The 25307-nt window shown below is 40.9% G+C and overlaps 1 protein-coding gene across 2 annotated transcripts in view; it reads right to left on the reverse strand.

The window, feature by feature from the left end:
- Window positions 1-25307, reverse strand: part of MOXD1 (monooxygenase DBH like 1) — an 86608-nt gene that overhangs the window by 13570 nt on the left and 47731 nt on the right. For both annotated transcript variants that reach the window (XM_048844536.2, XM_048844535.2), the window contains exons 5-9: window positions 24355-24534; window positions 20992-21094; window positions 17367-17533; window positions 15557-15748; window positions 9411-9470 (exon numbers count right to left, since the gene is read on the reverse strand). In XM_048844536.2, coding sequence (XP_048700493.1) covers window positions 9411-9470; window positions 15557-15748; window positions 17367-17533; window positions 20992-21094; window positions 24355-24534 — 702 coding nt within the window. The remainder of the gene's footprint in view (window positions 1-9410; window positions 9471-15556; window positions 15749-17366; window positions 17534-20991; window positions 21095-24354; window positions 24535-25307) is intronic.

Genomic DNA, 25307 nt, shown 5'->3' on the forward strand with positions numbered 1-25307 from the left:
AGCAGTTGGCAATGGGGATGATTCAAGTGCAGCTGTGGGTATTTTATATTAACACCCGTCCATTAGTTGCTTTTCCCATTGTCGACCACTTTTAACTCACTGATAATATAAATCACACTTGTTATACTCAACAACTGAATGCCAAGTCAGTGGAACTACCGTTATAGCATCGCATTTGCTTCCTTTTCCTTCCCATACTATTTCTGTGACCAGAAAATCAAGAGAAGTAATCAAGATGTTGAAATAGAGAGTGCATACTGCCTGAATACAGGAAGCAAAATGGAAGGGGTTGAAATCCATCAATATCAGTGAGGGTTACCAGATAATATATCATGAATCAGTAGCAAAGAAGATTGGAGTAGGAATAATGGTAGCAGAAATATTACAGGAGAAGGTACCTAGACATTCTAAAGAAGAGTGACCCGCTAATGAAAGTTAGAATAGCAGTAAGCAGAGAACAAATATTTAATGTTATATGTGGATATGTACCACAGGTTGGTTGTACAATTCCGAGAAGGAGGAATTCCAGGTAGCACTAGATTAAGTGAAGTACCACAAGCTGAGTACTTGATTATTGGAGCGGATCTCAATGAACATGTGTGAGAACGCAGTGATGGCAACAACAGTTGTCTTGGAGGATGAGGCTTTGGAACAAGAACTGAAGTTGGAGAGGATATCTTAAAGATAGCCAGAGCCTGTGGTCTGATTGTTGCCAATACAGGCGCCAACTTTCCAATGTGATTGGGGGTGCTCAACACCCAGCTCTGCCCCAGGTCCCACACTGACTCTACCCCTTCCCCCAAGTCCCCATCCCTGCTCCGCCTCTTCCTGCCCCCATCCCACTTCTTCCAGCCCCTCCCACGAGTGCACCACATCCTCGCTCCTCCCGTCTCCCCCCCCGCACAGAGTCTCCTGCATGCTGCAAAACAGCTGATTGTGGTGGGTGGGAGGCACAGAGAGGGAGGGAGAGGCGCTGATTGGCGGAGCCCACTGGCAGGAGGGAGGTGCTGGGGGATGGGAAGGGGGGCTGATAGAGGGGCTGCCAGTGGGTGCTCAGCACCTACCATTTTTTCCCCATGGGTGCTCCAGCCCTGGAGCAACCATGGAGTCAGCACCTATGGTTGTCAATATATACTTTGTAAAGAGGAAGGGGCACTTAATTACATAGAAGCGTGGTCCCAGCAGGTCCCAGATTGATTACTTCCTGACAAGAAGAAGGGATTTAAAAAAACATGAGAGACTGTAAAGTAATCCTGGGAGAGCAAATTGAGGAGCAACATAGACTGCGTGTAATGGACCTCTGGGTGAAAAGACTAGTGGGGGACAAAATATGTGTTGAGGAACAAAGGATAAACTGATGGAGGCTTATGGATAGGAAAGTTAGTCTGAGATTTAAGGATGAGTTTCCACGGAGGCTGGACAATGACCAAACCTACTGCGATGATACCAATAAGGTTGGGGGGAAAATATCCAAACATATCACAGAAAGTGCACAAGCTGTTTGTGGCCAAACAAAAAGAGGGAAATTTTACGGCAAGGAGATGTGGTGGTCCAGTGATGTGCAGGAGGCACCAAAGAAAAAGAAAAGGCTTAAGCAATGGCAGAAAGTCAGAATGGAACAAAGTTATGAGGGATACAAGAAAACAGTAAAAAGAATGGTTGCAGAAGCTAAGCATCAAGCATTTAAAGCCTTAGATGCAAGGCAGAGGACTTCTAACAAAGGAAGGGGAAAAGGAATATACAGATTAGCCAAGACTAGGCAAAGAAACATAGAAGACTTGGGAGCTGTAGAAGTGTGTCAAAGATGAAAATGGAAAAGTACTGGTGGAAGGCAGTGAAATCATTAGGAGTTGGCAGCAGTTTTATGAGAAACTACTCAATGAAGAGAATGTGAAGAAACTGTTGGGGACAGTATGCACAAACAACCTCACAAGACCTCTCATCACGGTGGAGATGCAGACAGCTCTAAAGATGATGAAATGTAGGGATCAGACTGTGTACCAACAGAGGCATTTAAAGTATTAGGCCAGAAGAAGTAGTGATGATGATGAATTTTTTCAACTTAATTCTCAGTATTAGAAAAATTGCCCAATGCATGGAAGAAGAGCACATCAGTCTCTGTCTTCAAGCATAAAGGAGATGGGCAAGAATGTAGTAATTACAGCCCCATGAAGTTAATGAGTCACATGATGAAATGGATGGAAGGAATTACCGAGAAAAGAGTTTGGGAGGAGCTCGAGCTCATATAAGTGACAACCAATTTGGGTTTATGCCAGGAAGGCCAGCCATGGATGCAGTGTTTGCAACCCAAATATTGCAGAAGAACAGGGAGAAATGCAAAGAATTGCACTTAGTGTTTGTGGATTTAGAGAAGGGTTAGGACAGAGTGCCTAAAGAATTGTGATGCTGGTGCCTACAGTCACACAGTCTGCTACAGATATATTTTCAGACGATCATGGACATGGATGAGGGTAGCACAATGGTAGTGGGAAGCAGCTGTGGCTACAGTGAGGGAAAGTCTACATCAAGGATCAGCCTTAAGCCCTTTCTTCTTTGTGTCTGTAAAAGACACCCTGGGGTTGGGCATAGTGGTGCTCCTGTAATCCCTGCTACTTGGGAGGCTGAGGCTGGTGGATCCCTAAGGGGTTCTGGGTTGCAGTGCGCTATGCCGATCAGGTGTCCGGTGCCACTGACAGCCTGGCCAGCGGATGACTGAAGGACTGGCTAGAACAACATGAATGACACGTTGTGATTGGTGCTCTCTGTGAGGGCTGATGGACCAATGGACACCAACAGACTATTTCTGCTAAACAAGGTGGCAGCTCCCTGACATCCCCAGTCTTTTACCCATACGTACAATCTCCACAGGACTCTGCCAGCCCTTACTTTGCCTTGCAGCTTAACACTTGGTGTATTCCAGTCCCTGAGCTCCTCTGAAGTGTACCCCACTAGTGTCCAGCCCCCATCACTAAACACTCACAGTAATTACCAGGTCTGCTATTCTCGAGGAAACAGTACACACACAGCTTCATTGATAAGGTCCTTTATACTACCAAAGCATGGAGATATAAATATAGTGAAACAATCGTAAGTTTATCATTAAAGATTAAGGTGTAAGAGATAGTATTAATAATGGAAACAGAAATGATTATATAAAACAAAACATGCTTCTTAGAGGCTAAACTTATCTGTAACAGATATTCCTTGTCTAAAGCAGTTTCCTTCCAATATTTCCAACAGGTCAACTTGGGATCCCATTTTCATAAATATAATTGTGCTGCCCAGCTAATTCCTTAAGTGCAGGATGACAGGGTGTTATCCCTGTCCCCAGCTTATAGTCCAAGTAAACCTTTTAAGTGCACCCCCAAACAAGTCTTTTCCCCCTACTGTTCTCTTCTTCTTGTTAAATCTGCATTTAGCTCAGGTTGGTGATTGTGAACAAAACAATGCTCAATTTACATTTCAACAGACAGACTGATTTCCTGACAGACCAGAGATGTTTATCAGTTTCTCACGTCTGCAGGGGAATATCAACTTGATACAAAATATAAGGACATATTCAGTATATAGACATAACTTTTTAAATATGATCCACAAGTATATTAATGGCCAGCATGATCCTGGCTTTCATTTAAGATCCTACATGACACTCTATGGATAGATACTATGACAGCAATAGGTGTAGTGAGTTTGTCAACCTTGATAGGAGTTGCTGACAGGGAACAGGGAACCCTTTGCCAGATGGAACCAAAGGGCCTCTGTCTCTCATCTTGATGTGGGAGACTAGAGGAGAGGCTCCATGGAGCATGCTTTTCACCAATAACATTATATTGCATCATTAAGATTGTCAGGGTCCCCTCCCCACTCTGAACTCTAGGGTACAGATGTGGGGACCCGCATGAAAGACCCCCTAAGCTTATTTCTACCAGTTTAGGGTAAAACTTCCCCAAGGCACAAACTCTTTGCCCTTGGAGGGTACGCTGCCACCACCAAGTGATTTAACAAAGAATCCGGGAAAGGACCACTTGGAGTTCCTATTCCCCCAAAATATCCCCCAAGGCCCTTACACCTCCTTTCCTGGGGAGGCTTGAGAATAATATCCTAACTAATTGGTTACAAAGCGACCACAGACCCAACCCCCTGGTTCTTAGGACAATAGAGAAATCAGTCAGGCTCTTAAAAGAACTTTATTAGAAAGAAAAAGGGTAAAAGAAGCACTTCTGTAAAATTAGAAGGGAAGCTAATCTCACAGGGCAATCAGATTTAAATCACAGAGGATTTCCCTCTGGACAAAAACTTTAAAGTTACAAAAAGAAAACCAGGAATACACCTTTCTCTCAGCACAGAGAAAACAACAAGCTAAAACGAAAGTAAACTAATGCATTTCCTTGCTAGTACTTACTAATTCTAATGGCGTTGGATTGCTTGCTTTCTTGATCTCTCTCTGGCAAGCACACAGAACAGACAAAAGCATTCCCCGCCACCGCCACCGCCCCCCCTACCCCCACCCTCACCCCCCAAGGTTTGAAAGTATCTTGTCCCCTTATTGGTCCTTTTGGTCAGGTGCCAGCCAGGTTATCTGAGCTTCCTAACCCTTTACAAGTAAAAGGATATTGTGCCTCTGGCCAGGAGGGATTTTATAGTACTGTATACAGGAAGGTTGTTACCCTTCCCTTTATTTTTATGACAAAGATAAATACGAATTAGAAAAGAATCTAGAACTATAAGAGGCTGCATTAGAAGAAAATGGCTTATGAATCAGCCGACAAAAGATAGAATACATGTGATGCTTCATTAAGAGGCACAACAAGAAGACATTAAAATTAGATGGTAAGAAAGTTAAAGGCTGTGCAACATTTAAATACCTTGGTTCATTGCTGAGCCATGATGGAAATGTGGATGTTAGGAGCTGCTTGAAGAACACTTGATGTAAATGGAGGGAGTTGATGGGAACTCTCTGCGATAAGAATATGACACAAACTAAAAGCAATGTGTGTAAGATCATGATTAAGCCAGCCATGGTGTATGAGTCAGAATGCTGGCCAACAAGGAAGAGAGGAGAACTCCTACTTCACACAGCTGAAATGAGAATGTGCAGATGGACGCTGTGTAAGATGACAGCTGATAAGCTACTTACTGAAACAGTATGAGCCAGGATGCAGGAAGTCACCCTTATGGAAAAGAAGGAGTATCGACTGAGATGATTGGGTCACGTGCGACAATAAGATGTGGAATATGTTGGCCAGAGAGTACAAGAACTATAATAGTCACAGGACAAAGACCACAAGGAAGACCTAGAAAAAAGGGTGGTTTGAGATGCTGAAGTAGGACATGAAGAAGGTTGGTATCTGCTTGGAAGAGGCACTCAACAAGAGCACCTGGAAACAAAGAACAAGAGCTACTGACCCTGATCGATGGGAGAAGGGGAAGATGAAGAAGACTATTTCTGTAACCTTTTGCATCATAGAGTTTGACCAAGAGACTTACATGGAAGTTGCCAGCACTTAGTTTAGGTTTACTCCAACTCGAATGTGCTCCAAATTGCACGTGCTCCCATGTGGCACTGTCATATCCAACCACTAACTTCAAATTATAAAGGACCCAATTGTACTTCCATTCTAAAAGACATTACTACATTTGAAAAGAACAGTTGAAAGTCTCTCTCTCTCTCTCTATATGGTCCCCCTTATAGTATTATCTGAGCACCTTCCAAGTATTTGAAGATCTATCCTTAAAACACCCCTGCAAGGTGGGGTAGTAGTATTATCCCCATTTTCAGACACAGACAGAATTGAGATACAGAGAGATCAGTAATTCACGTGTGGCATTTAGCCCCAGGTTTGGCTTCGGATAGTGCAGAACTGATGGACTGGCACACAGGGGGACCACCAGAAGGCATTCAGTCTCAGTTGAACTGAAGTGGCAGCCGGGAGCACAATAATAATGTGTTAATTTGTTTTTTTTAATTTCTTTTATTATTTTCTCAGGAGAAGTACAAAACTAAATAAGAAATGCCTCTTTAAGGCCTGCAAGATACTCCCCTATAGCCTGTGTGGCCAGCTCTGCTGTCCAGTGAATAAGTGGGGGAAAGCCACGGTTCCATCTATCTTCCTCCTGTACTTTTTCTGCCAAGATCTACTGGGGGGACCATCTTGATAGTAGCCTCTGTGAACCCTAAGTTCATCCACTGCAATTCTGATCAGCCCTTACCCTGTCTGTTCAAGGAGGGCGGGGTGTGCCTTACTCCCTCCCACCCCACTATGCAGCCATGTAAGGGACACCACAATCTAACTTCAAATGACTTGCTGAAGGTCACACAAGAAATCCCTATCAAAGCTGGAATTGAACTCAGCTATCCTAATCAGCAACAAGCAAAATCTACTTGTGTCATAAATGTAAAGGGAAGGGGAAACCCCTTTAAAATCCCTCCTGGCCAGAGGAAAAATCCTCTCACCTGTAAAGGGTTAAGAAGCTAAAGGTAACCTCGCTGGCACCTGACCAAAATGACCAATGAGGAGACAAGATACTTTCAAAAGCTGGGAGGAGGGAGAGAAACAAAGGGTCTGTGTCTGTTGGTATGCTGCTTTGCCGGGGATAGATCAGGAATGGAGTCTTAGAACTTTTAGTAAGTAATCTAGCTAGGTATGCGTTAGATTATGATTTCTTTAAATGGCTGAGAAAAGAATTGTGCTGAATAGAATGACTATTTCTGTCTGTGTGTCTTTTTTATAACTTAAGGTTTTGCCTAGAGGGATTCTCTATGTTTTTAATCTAATTACCCTGTAAGGTACCTACCATCCTGATTTTACAGTGGTGATTCCTTTACTCCTATTTACTTCTATTTCTATTAAAAGTCTTCTTGTAAAAAAACTGAATGCTTTTTCATTGTTCTCAGATCCAAGGGTTTGGGTCTGTGGGCACCTATGCAAATTGGTGAGGATTTTTACCAAACCTTTCCCAGGAAGTGGGGTGCAAGGGTTGGGAGGATTTTGGGGGGAAAGACATGTCCAAACTACATTTCCCAGTAAACCCAGTTAGAGTTTCGTGGTGGCAGTGGTTATTCCAAGGTCAAAGGATAAAATTAATTTGTACCTTGGGGAAGTTTTAACCTAAGCTGGTAAAAGTAAGCTTAGGAGGTTTTCATGCAGGTCCCCACATCTGTACCCTAGAGTTCAGAGTGGGGGAGGAACCTGGATAACTTGGAATAACTAAATGTCAAATGCTGCTTGCAAGCACTCCCACTGATTTCACGGAATCACAGAAGCTAAAGATGGAAAAGACTTAAAGGAGTATCTAGACTTCAGTGAAAGTACACATGGGACTGAGTTAAACAGGAACTGGTCCGAAAACTGGTACATGAAGACAAACCTAAAAATATGTCCTAGGTGAATAATTTAATCCTGATTGGTTGCCTACAGCTGATAAACAAGATGATACTGACAGATTCAATTCTGTACAAAGATTAACAATGGTTTAGTAATTTTTCCATTTGACATTTTCTGTTCTTCTAGTCTTAAAGCCTTAAGCCATGTTTTGCTAAGACAAATTCAAATTGTGTAATTCCATACTAGCATTCCATTTCATATAGCTCCAGATATGAATTATTACTATCTTGCTCTGACATAATAGGGTGGAAGAATAGAATGCAAAATAAAATTGAAGTGTTCAGTCTAATGATGTATTTTCTCACCACAAAAGGTATGTTAGTACCAGAGAGCATAGTTTAATCATTAAATAATTACATAATTATTAAATTCTGAGTTAAGAGTGCAAAACCAAGGAATAGGTAACAGAGTGACTCATTACTTTCTAACCTTGGATGGTAGATATGGCTCAACTAAGGTATAGGTATCTTTGTAAAAGACACAATTCTCACTTTTTTGTTTACTTCTCTTTCTACTGAAATATATTTATTTCACTTGTCACGGTAAACCATCATTCAATAGCCTAATATCTATGTACTGCCTGGAGTGCCCTAACCAGGTTCCTAATTACCCTGCTCTACACACAGACATGCAGCTCCTCAGGTTTCAACTCTGGGAATTTCTGACTTACTTTACCCTCAGCCAGTGCTAGAGCAGAAAAGGTCAGAGGTTTGCACCTGAGAATCTGTGGGTAGTCTCAGTCCTAATGCTGAAGGTCTTAAGGCATCCATGTACAGTAGAAGCCCCTCTGGCACAACTCCAGACCCCACACTTCCTTCATCTTGCCAATGATATCCCTGCCACCTTGTGTTCTGGGACCCCCCTCTGATGGGACTCACAAAGCACAGGGAGACCTTCACTGGTGGAAAATCTTCTGGATTTGGAAGGCAGCATGCCCTCTGGAGTAGCTGCTCTTTGAGCTCAACCTCCATGACCCAACATGTCTCAAAAACTCATCCCCCTCCTGTCTACACAATAGTCTCATGTAGGAGTTTCCACAGGCTTTGCAGAAGGTTATCCAGATGGTGCTCCCCACTTTTACATGCACTGGCCACATCTGGACCCCAATCCTACAAAGACTTACTCAGGTACTTAGGTCAATAGGATTATTTACAATGTGTAAAATTAATCATGTGAGTGAGTCTTTGCAGAATTAGATCCTTGGCCAGTATTTGCATGCTTTCACTCTCCTCCATATAGTGTATATTTGAGCCTAGGATGATACTTTATTACTGGGTTGAGCAGTAAACACAGACTCAAAATACAACAGTCTAACTACCAAGAATTTGTAGTACCGAAACATACATACACATTTAATTGTCTAATTACTATGAGTCAGACTCTGGCTTTGGAGTCCCTATTCAGTCTTTTTATTAGGCAAAACATCCAGATGAAATCAATGGGATTTTTGTCTGAGGACAGAGTAAGTAAGGATTCCAGAATTTGACTAACATTAGGCAGTTGTGAGCACACATATTTTCAAGCACTAAATCCTAACACTTGGTAGTTAGGATTGCATATTTTGATTCTGTATTTACTGCTCAACCTAATAATAAAATATTATGCCAATCCCCCAAATTTCCCACTTTTGTATTATATGGAGAAGACAAATGCATGTAAATATCATCCCATTGTGCTGATATATGGATGTTTTGCCTGGGGATAGATTTAGTAAGGGCATTAATTGTTTCTTATTTTAATGAGGAATAAAAAAAGAGCCAGAACAAGCATTGTCCCATGAAAGATCAAACTTCCAAAGGGAAGACTGGTGCCTTAATTGCATACTGTACAGTTACAATTAGAGAACGTTAAATTATATATAGTAATCGCTGCATAAATCCATAAGGAACCTTGGTGCTATCACTTAATAATGCTTTACTCTTCACAATATCAAATTATTTTTGCTTCCAAATGAGAACATATCACTTATGTATTTATTTCAAAGAAATATGCCTTCAGTGTCAACCCATTTGAAGCTTTCCTTACCCATGTCATACGTATTCGATCTATAGTGCTGTAGCGACATTCCGTGATTAAATTATCCCCCTGAAACATAAAATATAAGAAGTTCACAGTTATGAAGTTTTATAACATTTGGTTCAGGTGATGATTTACTATTGCAAAGGTTTAACAAATAATGGTCAGAACACTGGAATCCAGGGATTTGAATTTTTGAAGGAGCAGAGGATCAGTACATTAGCCCAGACTAAAACTTTGGTGGTTTAGTTAATTCATTATTCATTATCCTCAGCGGGTGTAAATTAGTGTAGCTACATTGACTTAAATGAAGGCATGTCAATTTACACCAGCTGAGAACCTAGTCCATTATTTGTACTGCATTAGCACCCAAAAGCTCCAGTCACCACCAAGGCCCTCACACATAGGAAGATGTGGTTCTTGTTCCAAATTCCTTACACTCTATGAGTACGGATATTTTGTTTGTGATAAATCCTCTCACCAATTTCAATAGGACTATCCGTGTGAATAAGGAAAAGATTTTCCACATCATAAAAGCACCATATTGTTTGCCATGATTGGCAGTCTCTCCTCAAGAGAACCCCGAGCTTGGTATGGCAGGAGGTGTGGCGAGATATGATTGAAATATTGACAGATTTATTTGGAGAAGGTTGCACATTTTTTGTCTTTAGTATGTTCAATTAATTCTTCATTTTCATTACTACTAAATTGCTCTACCATGTTTTTAAATAATAAAAAGCAGTAGCTCACAGAGTAACTAATCTTCTATACCAAATCAAATACAGTCTACATGTCCCTATGCAAAGCAATATGGATCAGAAATTATAACACCGGATTTATGAGGGGTGCAGAAGTACTGACTGGACACATTTGTATTAGCCTTGTGGGCAATTCTTGTCTGACCTTTAATTAGAGGAGTTCAGGGCTCTCACGTGCTTGTTTGTTCATTGACTGAGTTGTTTAATGATTACTAAAAAGAGGGAAGCCTACTTTTTTTGAGGAATATTTTTTATCCCTTAAAGAAGATAGTGCCAGAGTGGCTGCAGCCACTGCCCCTCACAAAGTAGTCCTAAATTTGTGACTGAAAGATCTGAAGAATTCAGTGCCACAGGGCACAGGCCTGCTACTTAAAAAGGTGTATTTTGTTAGACAGCAATAACCCCTCTCCTCCCCCCCATCTCTCCCACCCAAAAAAAGAGGGGAAGCTGAAGGGGTTGTAAATAGAATCGTGGATTTATAAAATTTCTCTTCTGGCCTTAGTGATTTAAAAAACAAAACAAAAACAACAAAAGCCTACAACTTTCCCTGTAAGTGGAAGTAGAGAACAGGATTGAACTAGAAATATGATACTTTGGGGAATTTCAGAGCACACCAGTTCTGGGGATTTTTATGTTTATTTGCATATGGATAGCTGAGTTATTTAGCCCTTATCTGCTGATTTAATTTCTCTTGAAATGGTCAGGGGATTACCTACCAGAAGGTCTGAATCTCCCTCTCCCTATGTAGTTCTGATAGTGTGTATACCTTTACAGCTTTGTAATAAAACTATGTAATTAGTTGTGAAATGGAGAAAGTGGACTTACTGGTTCTAGGAGCAGTCATCATCTTAACTATACTCTGACTCTTTGAAGATATATATATATATATACATATATATATACACACACACACACACACATACTTGTTCTTAGGTCCAGAAGGAAGTGGGAGGCAGACCTGTAGAGAGTCTCTGAATAAAGGGTAAAAAATAGGGGGTGACGTCAGGGTAGGGATTTGCTATAGACCAAAGGTGGGCAAACTACAGCCCGTGGGCCACATCCGACCCGCGGGACCCTCCTGCCCGGCCCCTGAGCTCCTGGCCTAGGAGGGGCCTAGCCCCCGGCCCCTCCCCCGCTGTTCCCCCTCCCCCGCAGCCTCAGCTCACGGTGCCGCCTGTGCAATGCTCTGGGCAGTTGGGCGGCGAGCTCCTGGGGCAGCGCAGCTGCAGAGCCGGGGCCTGACCCGGTGCTCTGTGCTGTGCGGTGGCATGGCTGGCTCCAGCTGGGCGGCACAGTTGTAGTGCTGCCAGCCACTGGTGCTCCAGGCAGCGCGGTAAGGGGTCAGGCAGCAGGGAGGGTTGGATAGAGGGCAGGAGAGTTTGGGGTGGTGGTCAGGGTGTGGGGGTGTGCATAGGGGTCAGGCCGGTCAGAGGGCGGGAAACAGGGATTGACTGGGGGCAGGGGTCCCAGGGGGCAGGCAGGAAGGAGACGGCGTGTTGGATGGAGTGGCAGGGGGCAGTCAGGGGCAGGGGTTTCACGGGCAGTCAGGGGACAGGGAGAAGGGGTGGTTGGATGGGGCAGGGGTCCGGGGAGGCAGTTAGAAAGGAAAGGGGGGGCTGCGGGTGGCAGTCACGGGCAGGTATTCCAGGGGTGGTCAGGGGACAGGGAGAAGGGGGTGGGTGGTTGGATGGGGCAGGATTCCCGGGGGGGGGGCATCAGGGGGTGAGAAGCAGGGGAGAAATCAGATATGGGGCAGGGGCCAGGCCATACCTGGCTGTTCGGGGAGGCATAGCCTCCCCTCACTGGCCCTCCATACAACTTCGGAAACCTGATGTGGCCCTCAGGCCAAAAAGTTTGCCCGCCCCTGCTATAGACCATCAAATCAGGAAGAGGAGGTGGATGAGGCATTTCTAGAACAAACAACAGAAATATCCAAAACACAAGACCTGGTAGTAATGGGGGACTTTAACTACCCAGACATCTGCCTGAAAATAATAGGGCAAAATACAATATTTCCAGTAAATTCTTGGAATGTATTGGGGAGAACTTTCTATTCCTGAAAGTGGAGGAAGTAACAAGGAGGACAGCCATTTTAGACTTGATTCTGACCAACAAGGAGGAATTGGTAGCAAACCTGAAGGTGGAAGGCAATTTGGGTGAAAGTGATTAGGAAATGATAGATTTCATGGTTCTAAGGAAAGGAAAGAGTGAGAGTAGCAGAACAAGGACAACTGACGTCAAAAAAGCAGACTTTAACAAACTCAAGAGAACTGGTAGGTAAGGTCTCATGGAAAGAAAATCTAAGGGAAAAAGGAGTTCAGGAGAGCTGGCAGTTTCTCAAAGAGACAATAACTGCAAGCTATCCTGATGTGAAGAAAAGACAGGAAGAATAGTAAGAGGCAAAAATGGCTCTATCAGGAGCTCTTTAATGACCTGAAAACTAAAGAGAAATCCTACAAGAAGTGGAAAGATGGACAAATTGCTAAGGACGAGTACAAAAGAACAGCACAAAATCAGAAAGGCTAAGGCACCAAATGAGTTATACACCTAGCAAGAGAAGTAAAAGCCAATAAGAAGAGGTTCTTTCAATACATTAGGCACAAGAGAAAGATGAAGGAAAGTGTAAGTCTTCTACTTAGTGGCGAAGAAGAGTTAATAATTGATGACATCAAAAAAGCTGAGGTCTTAAATGCCTATTTTGCTCCGTCACTAAAATGTAAATGTGATCATATACTTATCACAATTAATATTAACAGCAAGGGGGAAGGAATGCAAGTCAAAATAGGGAAAGAACAGGTTAAAGAATATTTAGATGAGTTAGATGTATTCAAGTTTTCAGGACCTGATTAAATTCATTTTAGGGTACTTAAGGAACTAGCTGAAGCAATCTCAGAACGATTAACAAGTATCTTTGTCAACTCCTGGAGGATGAGTAAGGTCCCAGAAAACTAGAGAAGGGCAAACACAGTACCTATCTTTAAAGTGGGTTACAAAGAGGACCCAGAGAATTATAGACCAGTCAGTCTAACTCTGATACTTGGAAAGATATTGGTACAAATTATTAAACAATCAATTTATAAGCTCCTAGAGAATAATAATGTGATAAGGAATAGCCAAAATGGATTTGTCAAGAACAAAGCATGCCAAACCAACCTAATTTCCTTCTTTGGCCTTTGGCATAAGGGGGAAGCAGTTTACATGATATATCTTGATTTTAGTAAGACGTTTGACACAGTCCCACATGACAGTTTCTTAAACAAACTAGGGAAATGTGGTCTGCATGAAATTACTATACGGTGGGTGCACAACTGGTTGAAAGGCCCTACTCAAAGAATAGCTATCAATGGTTTGTTGTTTAAACTGGGAGGATATATCTAGTGGGGTCCTGCAAGGGTCAGCCCTCGGTCCAGTACTATTCACCACTTTCATTAATGACTTGAATAATGGAAATTGGCAACACTCCATTGATGTCAGTGGAACTATGCTGGTTTACACTAGCTGAGTACCTGGCCCTTGGAGTACAAGTAGTTACAGAACATCCAGCAAAGCTTTCTTTGGTTGGTGATTAGCTCTTCGGGTTTCAAATGCATCAGAAGCTTCTAATACTTGCAGAGAACAAATACTATGAATTCCACAACTCCAAGGAACAGCACATGCAGGAACAGACAGAGAGACTGATAGGAATGTCTGAGGAGAATACTTTGAATTAATTGTTCTACCATACTGGCAATAAGCAGTATTATTAGTTATTATTATTATTTATATGTATTGTGGTAGCAGTAATATTGGAATCATTGGTAGCAAATTATGAGAATTTAGATGCAGGTGATTCATATTATAGCCGGCATAGCCCACTTTAGAGAAGGTTGAATTCCAACTTTCATTCCAGCCCTCTCTTTTTGAGTTGCTCATAATATACTCGAGCAAATGTGCTTTTCAGTCTCTTTCCTATCTATTTCTGTTTATTCTTTAATCTAAAAGGGACTTTTCTCTATAATTTGCATACTAGCTTTTTCTATAAAGGCATCCAAACCTCTAATCCTCTCTCAGCCTCCACTTTCTCCTTCCCAAAGCCCTGTACTCCTTCTCTGGATGTGGAAGTAGTGCTTTCTCTTTTGAAGTCCCACTGGATTGTTAGCAGTCAGACTTCAAAAGGAAAAAAGCTGCTCTCCCCTGCAAGCACAGCTGCACCTGAGAAGTGGCCAGGCTTTGCTGTAGAAATTGAACTGGAAGCTAGACAAAGGTTCCCATTTCAGTTTCTTACCTTAGAAGGGCAAGTATCAAAGAAGCCTGATGTGGGGGAGGAGAGATAGAGATGAAGAAAATTGAGGGGAAGACTGACAGTTTTAAGCTATCATTCAGTCACTTCTAGTGACCTTTTCTTGCCACTTTCAACTCACTTTCTGTAATAGGCTTATTCTGAAAAAATTACCACGTGCTTAACTTTACCAATATGTGCCATCACATTGAAGTCAATGGGACTGCTCCCCCTGCATGAAGATAAGCACATGATGAAGTACTTTGCTGGATCATGACTGGAGTGCTCAGAGCCCTGGAGCCCTCAGTCTGTAGCCTCTCTGCCAAAAAAGGTGCCAATCGGAGGTAACAAGAGCTGAGTGAATAATATGTAATGAATTTAGACTCTTTCTTCTCGTGGAATGTCTGCAAATAGATGGTGATTGAATTGAATATATTTGTTATAAAAAAGTTGATGATTTTTGTATTTTTTTAAATTGTGCATTATTATTATTATTTATTTTACAATGTTCAGGAGTGTGCTAAGTGCCTCAGTGAAAATAAGACATCATGATTTCTTGCCCTAAGAAGATTCAATTACTCAATGAAGGTCAATACAGAGCATGATGGAGTAATGAAGTTTTTCCCCTTTAGCAACAAATAAAAAATTTAAAATAAATGGAAGACTTAGTTGACTGATTTCCTGTTGGTGTGTAAGGTTGAATATAAACAGCTCTTTGCAAGTACTTGATAGTCAAGATGTGTTGTGTTAGTTACAATTGGTCAGAAAAGCCATATGCTATTGTTTCCTTTCCCTGACTGGATTAATGTGCAAAAAAACTGGCACACTCACATATGAGAGTTTAAAATGTGCTTTCCACAAACATTTGTGACAGTAAAACTCAATTGCTCAAATGTTTGTGGAAACCAAACACAAAAGAGATCAGAATATGGTCAAAGAAAATTATTTAAAAATTTAGGTACATATTCATGGGATATTGTTTAGAGTATTTTCCCAACTCTAATGTGACTTTGGGAAAGGCGGGAAGTGAGTAAGACAGCAAAGTCATTTCACAAGCAAAATTAGTCCTAACTATGAACAAAATATTAGTCACTGTGGCTCACAAACTATGGTAAGGGGAAGAACGAAGAGATTCATACAGGCAAGATAGTTCTTTCTTCCTTTAGATACTGAAACTCCTGAAAATTGAAGTCAAACTCATCGTCATAAGCAAGCAGCTTCTGTTCTTCACCCTTGCGGAAGTGACGCATCCTGATGGCTCTGCCAGCAAGATGGGCATGGAGAAGAACAGCAAACACATGAATCCCACTTGGCCTCTCAGCATCCAAGGCCTGACAAAGGGAAACCAACAAAACTGTCAGTACATCACAAGCACAAAAGGTAAACAGATGAGTGAGAATGTTAAATATATAAATGCACTGTATGTTTCCTCAGTTTATAATAATATAAGCACTGTGCAATATGGAGAAACAGCAAATCTAAAACACCAAATGAAAACCAAATTGCCATTGTACAATAAAAACAATATTTAAGCAATATTTATTAGTCTGATGTGCACATGTAGCTCTCATTAAAATTAACTGGAGTGCCACATCCAATGGAGTACACAGCCAATAGAATCTGACCTTTAAAAATACAGTTTTTAAAATGGTATGGTCATTTCATGGCTATGGGCTGCTGCTGCTGCATGAGTGTGTCTTTTTTGTGACAAATGATTTGCGGTGTTTTACCGCATTACTAGAAAGGACATGCATAGACAGGCAGTTTAAGATGAAAGTTTGGAAATACTGCTTAAGACGTTCTTCTGCCAAACTGCAGGTGAGCTGATACCAGAATACTGCAGAATTAAGTCTAAAGTTTTCATTCCAGGCCAAAACAATTTTAAGGCATTCTTCGACAGATTAGCACAGAAGATAGGACTGAATCAGATTTTACAAATCTGGCACACACATCCCCAAATTCCAAGTGGTGTGAGTGTTTCAAACACAGATCCAAACCTACCCTGTAGTTCTGATTTTGGTTTAGATCCAAAACTGGAAAGCACATGTTTTCCAGATTCGTTTCACATGTGGCCTTAGATGGCAGCAACCTCGCAAGAACAGATCTTATCGGTTTTAGGCTGAAATTTGCTACAACCACCACCACCACCACCACCACCACCCCATCTTGGTACTGTCAGTTGCACACCCAAATCCTAGCTCTAGTTTGGCCTTAAACCCAAACCATAGCTTAAATTAACTATACATTCAAACTTGTCCCAACTTTAGATAGGACAAAATATCAACAAGAGTATGATATAATACCTTAATCACTGGTTTCATACCACATCTCAATAACACAAAGTGGAACAGAATCCTCTCCTCAAAACTACATTAAAGGTCTTTTAATGAAACTGAGACTGAACAATTTAATACTTTGGGACACACAGCAAAACCTCAGTACCTGTATCTTAACCAGTCTTCATTGATCAACCTAACACTGTTTTTCAGACTGTGACTTCAATACATAGAACCTTTAGCTTTTGCAAAGATCTTAGTTAATCTCTGTCCACAATTCTTCATGGTTAGCTTTCTATACAATGATGTCTTTGCTCTGCAGAGTGAAATGTTTTATCTAGTATTATATTAAAAAGTGTATAAAATAATTTAATATTTTATATAATACTTCATTATATGTATCAATATATACAACTGGAATATTGAATATTACAATATCAACTTCATAGAATAATCTCAGCACAGAGAAAATCATAATTTAAAAAATACTAAAAATTATATTGTTTGAAAAGGAGGTACTAATATACAAAAAGATCCAAAGTTTTGGTGCCTAGTGCCTTTGCTCAAGTGACTTTAACTAATATTTGTTATTCTTCCCAAGAAGTTAATTTAAAAATGCCATCACAAATTAGTATTGAGATCGAAACCTAATAGTATTAGACAGGACACATACTTCTTCCAGACATTCCAGAGTGCAGTGACCTTCTGACATGAATTCAGGCATGCCTGGTGGGATATTGTGGAAGAGGCTAACCCAAAGACCGGCTTCAATAACACCAGCATCATATTTCCGTAAATCTGTAGTATAAAATAGCCTCAGTCCAGAGTTATCTATCAAACCTGCAACAAAAGAGCACTGTCAACTGTGGCTATAAATCAGGATTTTAAAAAAGGTCAATCACAGAGTTTCTCTCAGATTTGTTCATAATTTTTACATGAAAATAATGCAAGGGAGGTTTTAAATTGGAAATGGGTTAAATATTTTACAAGAATCAGGGAAGCAATAAATAAAGGTAACTTACAAGAAAGTTGTTAAATAAGGTATGTTGATATCTGAATCAAGTTAACCAGTATGAAAAATGTTTGTCATGCTCCTCTTAGTCGTTTACATGGAAATTGGAGGGCACAAAGGTAGATTATGGGCAATCTATGAAAGTGAATAATAAAATCTCAAAAGGCAGGATGTGTGATTTTAAAATAAAATATTTGAAAAGCAGTTAAACTCATTTTGGGTTTTTTTAGGTAACAGACATCTATTTTCCTCCACTTATAAGTTTCTTTATCCCTTCACAACACCAGTGGTATTTTTCCTCTCTGTTGGTTTGACTGTAAAGAAGCCTTTTAAGATTGCAGCATGTCATTGGAGACCAAGCAAGCCTCTTTTGCAACCTCTCTGATCCCTGTCACCTCAGGGAGCCTTTAATGATGAACGAGCTTATCCACTGTATAAATCCCAGAGAGAGGAGGGAGAACTAGATAAGGATTTTTTGGTGCTATAATCAGGGACATTTCTAGATTTTCGCTATACTCTGTGTACACCATTGTTTTCTGGTAGTGAATGTACTGTGTGTGTTGAGCTTTCTGTGGAAGTGCTAGGGACATGTTGTTTTTCTATCCTGGCACATGTCTACATAAATATGAAGTCACGGAAGGAAGCTAAGCCTTATGTATAAAGACTGACAATTTATAAGAGTCAAATTGATATTTGTCCAAGGCCATTTCATACATCAAAATGTATAGTCACATTTATGTATTTTTTATGATCATTTCTGTCACTTCCTTCTTTGATTTCTCCCCCCTTTTGAAATATTTGCTTTAGAAAATTAAAAATCCAAGTAAATTAACAAGAACGTCAAAGAAGGCAAGAAACTTTCCAGGGACTTGTACAGTTCTTCTAAGAAACATAACAGACATGATGACTGCAACCATATATTACGTCAATACAATATTATTAGCTGGATATGTTAAGACAGATCTTTCCCTATCTACCAATAGTTTTTCTAAAGTGCCCATTCACCAAAGTATGCAAGATCTAAACTGTGTAATTATTTGGGGACCTGGAGTATCATCTTGGGCACCAGTTCTGACAAGTTTGAGTTAGCAAACTGAGTATAAGATATGTACTGATTTCTCCATTTCTATGTTATACATAACCAGTTACTATTGTTGATCTACAGTACAGTGCATGACTTACGACCTCATCAGAGATAACAAGGGACCCAGCAACATATTGATTTTTAATACTTCTAGGACTTGGGACTCTAAATTGATTTTTCTTTCTGAGCTACTTGTAGGATCTCATCTCTTTGGAGCACCAATGTATTCTGGGTTTGGGTGGGGTTTTTTGGCCTCCTTCTTCTGAAGCATCAGAGATGGCTATGGCTGGAAATGGGACACTGGATAGGGTGGCCCAATGCTCAGAGGTGGGTCTGAGCATTCTCTCTCTCAGGGGCTTAGCTGGCTGGTTCTTGATCACATGCTCAGGGTCTAACTGATTGCCATATGTGGGGACAGGAAGGAATTTTCTCCCCAAGTCAGATTGGCAGTGACCTTTCGGGGGGTTGGGAGGCAGGTTCCCTTCCTCTGCAGCATAGAGTGCAAGTCACTTGCCAGGATTATCTGGGTATATCTCAGTTAATCATTTCCCTGCCACTGCAGGGGCCTCAATCACTCAGTGAAGGCATTGGCTAAGATTCTGTTCTGCAATGCCAGCAGGAACTGCATAGAAGATATAGTATAGAAAGAGGGAGGACAGACGTGACTTTATGACAACTCTGTGCCCTCAAGATTCTAGTCTGGTCCGGTAGCCAGGAGTTGTCCTAATTGACAGCATCCTTCCCATAGCATCGTGCACTATAGGCCCTCACCCCTTTGCTCTTTGCATGCCTCCTGCAGCAGGGCATGCAGTAGTGATGGGCGGGGGGGGGGGGGGAAGGGTTGGTGGTGGCAGCACAGGGCCACCTTTGGTGGTATCCATACTGTGCCTCCACTGGGCAAATTTTCCCTTGTCCTTTGCTGGCTGTTTATGGCAACATATAGGGGCCAAAGCAGGAGGCACAATCCTTCCCATGGCTTCCAAAGTTAAATCATCATTCCAGTCTGCCCATGTCCTTTTTTTTTTTTTTTTTTTTTTAACAAGTCATTTAGAATAAAAACATAAAATTACACAGTGTGGTTAATTAAAACAAAACAATGGTTCTGTGAGGAATAATTAACATTAAGTGCTCTCCTTGGAGCCTGAAATCTCTGATTTTCAGCTGATATTTAATGGAAAATCATTAAATGTCAATGATATTAATGTGGACTCTTGTATTCAGTGCAAACTGGTTTTCACAATATCTGAGAGATTTGCAGAGGTTTGCAGAATGGAGAAATTGCTCAATTAAATAAATGTATTTTAGGTGGACTTGATTGTATTAATACAAAAATAGGAGAGAGAGGGTCTCTTAAGCTATGAGCAGAGGATTTAATAGGGACATGAGTTTACTAATGATGATTCATCTTAAGAGAATTAAAAGGGGCTGTGGTACATTTTACCCAGTTAGCATTTTGCCAGTTACAGTAAATTCTCAGGTAACTCAGCACATATTTTTTTAAGATCCAAAATGAATTACTAATCTTGTCAGAAGTTAGCTTTGAAATGTCTTAGATTATTCTGGAATGTCTCTGGTTTCACAGCAAAAATTCCCTTTGCTTCTATTTAACTTAAGTAACTTTCTTCAACTTTTTGAAAGAAATACAAAAAATAATATTACAAAAGGAGAGTAAATCTTTCAAGATATGCATCCTTTAATCTGTGATTTGTCTAGCATCCTGAATATTCAGTTTTCAGAAACTGCCTTCAGTTGTGGTTGCTGACTTATTCTTTTTTTAATCTTGTTCCCTGATTCCTCTACTGAATTTTTGTTTGCTTTTACATTATGTATGCTTCAAGGTCACTCGATGCAAGTGAATTAATGCTAGTCATCTTTCAGTAAGGCTAAACTTATCAATGTAAGGAACAGGATACAAACAGACATAATATGAAGTATTTAGTGATAAAACAGTTATTTATTGTTCATGATGGGCCTGATTCAGAATTCTTTGTGCATCCAAAACTTCCATTAATTTCGATTGAGACTTCTGGTGTGCAAGGAATGAAGGATTGGATCTGATAATGAATAGGGACAATATCAGAGGAAAATGGATTTCTGTTTTGCTGTTAATTTGGTTCTCCTGTTCTGGTGAAAGGATGAGATATATCAACATGCAGTACATTCTGAAATCCTGAATATTATGGTTAGGGTGAATGAACATACCTTCTAGATATGATGGATTGTCATAATGGACTTCCATAAGCACATACTGAGGGTCTGTTGATGTGCCAATGGATAAACCAACATGAGGAGGGTATGTAAAGGCCTGTAATTTGAAACATGCACATCTGGTTAATAGGGTTCCTGTCCTGACCACATGTCAGTTTTGTTTTGATCAATATACCTACTGATTTAAAAACAATGATATAACAATGTAAATAAGAATTATGTGACCTATGGACAAACAGCAATTCTTTTTAAAAACTTACTGGACACGGCATCATGGAATGATATATCCCATTAAATAATAATGAATGCATAAACCAAACCACTAAACCTATATAAAATATTCAGCTCTGTTGCTCACTAGCAGATTATTCATCCTACATTTGTTGACTGAGCTGCAAAAGGAAATTAAATAAAAAAGTGTCAGTATTGCACCATCAAGCGGGTTAGTTGGAAAATACATTTTTTATGAACATTTGAATCTAAAGTAAAAATGTTCCCCGTTTTTAAAAGCAACAATTTCCAGATAATATGTTGGCTATATGAGTTTAGACTGTTCTTAGACAAACTGCTGCATTCTCAGTAAAATTATTTGAGCCTTAAAACTGATCCTACACCAACTAGAAGAGGTCATTTATCAAACTTCAGACCTGTCGGAAGCCAAGTTACACTGTTTCTCATATACAAATAGTATTTTTGCACTTCGCATTCTAGGATCTCAGCATTCTAGTGGTTTACATTAACGAACTAAACCTCACAACACTTCTATGGGTAGCAATAAATATTACCATCCTTATGTTGCATATGAGGAAATTGAGGCACTAAGGGGTTCAGTGGCAAAGCCAGAATAGAACCCAGATCTTCCCTTTCCTACTCCAGTGCATTAACAGGATTATCCTTGCAAAGACTGTGATAAACCTTGTTAAACTAGATTTTATTTATATGGTCTTCTTACTTCACTTGGACCAAGGTAGAGGAAAGTTACAAATATGATGCTAGAGTGTAGAGTTATGGCCAAAATGCACAAAGCACATGTCAGGGGTGATGTGCAAAAGTGGCCTAAAGTTGTCCATTGGACTGCTCTGATTCTGGTGCTAGAGTGGGCTTGGAAGTTCCAGCTGCACAGTGTGACAGTACCATTAGGACTGCCCTAACTTTAACATTTGCAAGGGACTGAAAACATAGCCTAGGACTGATATGACATCAGGATTGTGTCCTCTTTTCCATAGTCATAAGAACAAATGAACAGCCATATTGGGTCAGACTAATGGTCCATCTAGCCCAGTATCCTGTCTTCCAATAGTGGCCAATTCCAGGTGCCCCAGAGAGAAGGAACAGAACAGGCAATCCTCAAGTGATCCATTCCCTGTCACTCATTCCCAGCTTCTGGCCAACAGAAGCTAGGGATACTCAGAGTATGGTGTTGCATCCCTGCGTATCCTGGCTAATAGTCATTGATGAACCTATCCTCCATGAACTTATCTAGTTCTTTTCTGAACCCTGTTATAGTTTTGGCCTTCACAACATCCCCTGGCAAGCAGTTCCACTGGTTGTGCATTGTGTGAAGAAGTACTTCCTTATGTTTGCTTTAAACCTGCTGCCTATTAATTTCATTGGGTGACCCCTAGTTCTTGGGTTAGGTGAATGAGTAAATTACATTTCCTTATTCACTTTTTCTACCCAGACCTCTATCATATCCCCCCTTAGTCATCTCTTTTCCAAGCTGAAAAGTCACATCCAATTTCCACAGCTATTATAGGTCACCAAGTCCAGCCCCCTGCTCTCAGGCAGAACCAGGTAAACCTAGACTATTCCTGACAGGTGTTTGTCCAAAAACCTCCAATGACGGGGATTCCACAACCTCCCTTGGAAGCCTATGCCAACACTTAACTAACCCTATAGTAAGAAAGTTTTTTCCTAATATCTAACCTAAATCTCCCTTGCTGCAGATTAAGCCAATTACTTCTTGTCCTATCTTCAGTGGACATGGAGAACAACTGATCACTATCCTCTTTAGAACAACCCTTAACATATCTGAAAAATGAACATATCTTCCCTCTTTTTTCTCAAGACTAAACATGATCAATATGCTTGCAGTAGAAAAGGTGTGTGGCATATAAGCCCCTATCTTGGCTTTACACTCGTGCAGGATCACCCTCTCCGTGATACGCCCTGGTCTGGGTATACCAGAATTACGGCCAAATTACACCTGCCATGTGGTGCAAAGTAACAGCAGTGCACACAAGGATCTGTGCCAGTGTGAAATTAATCTCTATGTTTATTTGGAGAGAACCCTCCTGTCCTTACCTAGTTTTCATCACTAACTATGGGCAGTTTGGTTTTCTCCATCTTCTTCTGAAGCATTAGGTGGTGGCCATTGCTGGAGGCAGGATTCCAGATTAGATGGGGCAGTCTGATATGGCAAAGCCGACATTCCCAAATCATTTTTTCCACAAGCGTTGGCACTTTCTACATTATTTTCACTACTTTTAAACTTAGCACTTAATATCCCTATCATGTTCTTTACAGAAAAGGTCAATACAATTTAACATTGTATGGTGAGACACTTGCTATTACGGCTATATATGCTTTAAGAAAAAGAGCTTAAGGTCTGGATCTATATAGGAACTTAGGCCTTCTGACACTGAGCATCGCAACACCTAACTTTTAGGGTGCCTAGAAAATCACTGGTATGCACAGCAATCCACAAAGCCTGAGTTACGTGCCTAGACTCCCTATCCAATGCATGGGGAGAGATAGGCGACTAAGAATGGGCTCCCCAAAATGGCCTCCACTCTAGGTGGGGAGGATCCTAAGTAACTTTGTAGTTTTAGGCCTAAGTGACCAGCTAAGATAATATGTAACTTCTTCCCGAAAAACTGTATTTACATCTTGGCTATCAAAATAAGAACCACGGGGCTCATGTTCTGTTGTGAGGGGTGTTGTTTATAACAATCATTTAATGACTTTATGAGAGAGCCATGATTCCGCTTGCTCCCCATCCCCACTCTCCCAACAGCTGCTCCCAAGAGGGAGCCATACTCCACCTAATCCCCACTCTCTACCAGTTGCTTCCTGGGGGTGGCATTCAAGGCAAAGCCCCTGCACATCCTTGAGTGCCAAGGCTGCACTGCATGTAAGGGGGGAACACACGTTCTCACTACCTATTACACCACTATGCAGGTGTGTAATGGCAGAACACAATCTCACACAATTTGCAAATATGGTAAAAGTCCTAGTGACCAAAATTCTGTAATATGAAATCCAATTTACTAATTGGCAGCATGGAAAAACCTTCACTGTGATGCACATTCCTTTAAAGCTTTATTGATAAATCATCCCAGGAGCCATTCATCCTACCTCTCCTCCAATGGCCCAGGCAAAAATGACTGTCTCACAAGTGAGAAAAGAATCTGGCATGTTGGGGTGGTAGCATTCATGGCCATAGTCCAACACACTGTCATTCAAACTGCTGCTACACTGATAAAGTAGGATATGGTGCACCAGATTCCCATGGTCCTTCTGTATCAATGGTTCGACCTGTTAACACACACACACAAAAAGATGACATTTTGGATGGAATCATTTTCAGTAACAGGAAACAACTAATATAGATATGTAGACTGCATCCAAAAATATGGTGGATTCTTATTTTAATGGAGAAGGCTTTGTCATAAAATATAGCCTGGTTATAGTGTTTGAAGAGCTACTTCAGTGCTGTGCAACTCCAAGAGGCACTGCTGGTAGGATAAAGAACATGATCGCTCAACAGTATCCATGGAACACTAGACCCATGACTGGTCAGTTTTGATACAGAATCTTCCATAATTTGCATACTTCTAGAGTGAGAGTCTTGGAAGCTGATTACCATGAAATAAACCCAACATCTTTCAGTATGTAACCAAACACTTTCCAGTTACCATGGTATTTGTTACCCACAATGTTTTACATGAAGTCACCCATCACAGAATAGATGCTGCAGTATGTTTGCTACAGTGATGTGCTGGAGGGTTCAGGAGTGCCTGGGAGCCCTTGGTTAAAATTCTGCCACTGAACTTAAGAGAAGGCTAGAGTGATTTCACTGCTGTCTAATGGAGTTCTTCCTCTATCTGGGTGCTATTAAATCATCTCTCTCAGAGATGACATCCCTGCGGAAAACATGAACGTTTCTGAAGAGCAAATTTTTTTGCTTTTTGAATAGACCAGATTCCACTAAAAGTCAGGCTATCCAGAAATATTAAAAGGGAGAGAACCTCCCCCACACTACCCTTTCAAGGTATACACCCCACTCCGTCCAAGCCTTTTTCAAATTA

The sequence above is a fragment of the Caretta caretta genome, chromosome 3 (genome assembly GCF_965140235.1).
Source record: "Caretta caretta isolate rCarCar2 chromosome 3, rCarCar1.hap1, whole genome shotgun sequence".
NCBI classification, from domain to species: domain Eukaryota; kingdom Metazoa; phylum Chordata; order Testudines; family Cheloniidae; genus Caretta; species Caretta caretta.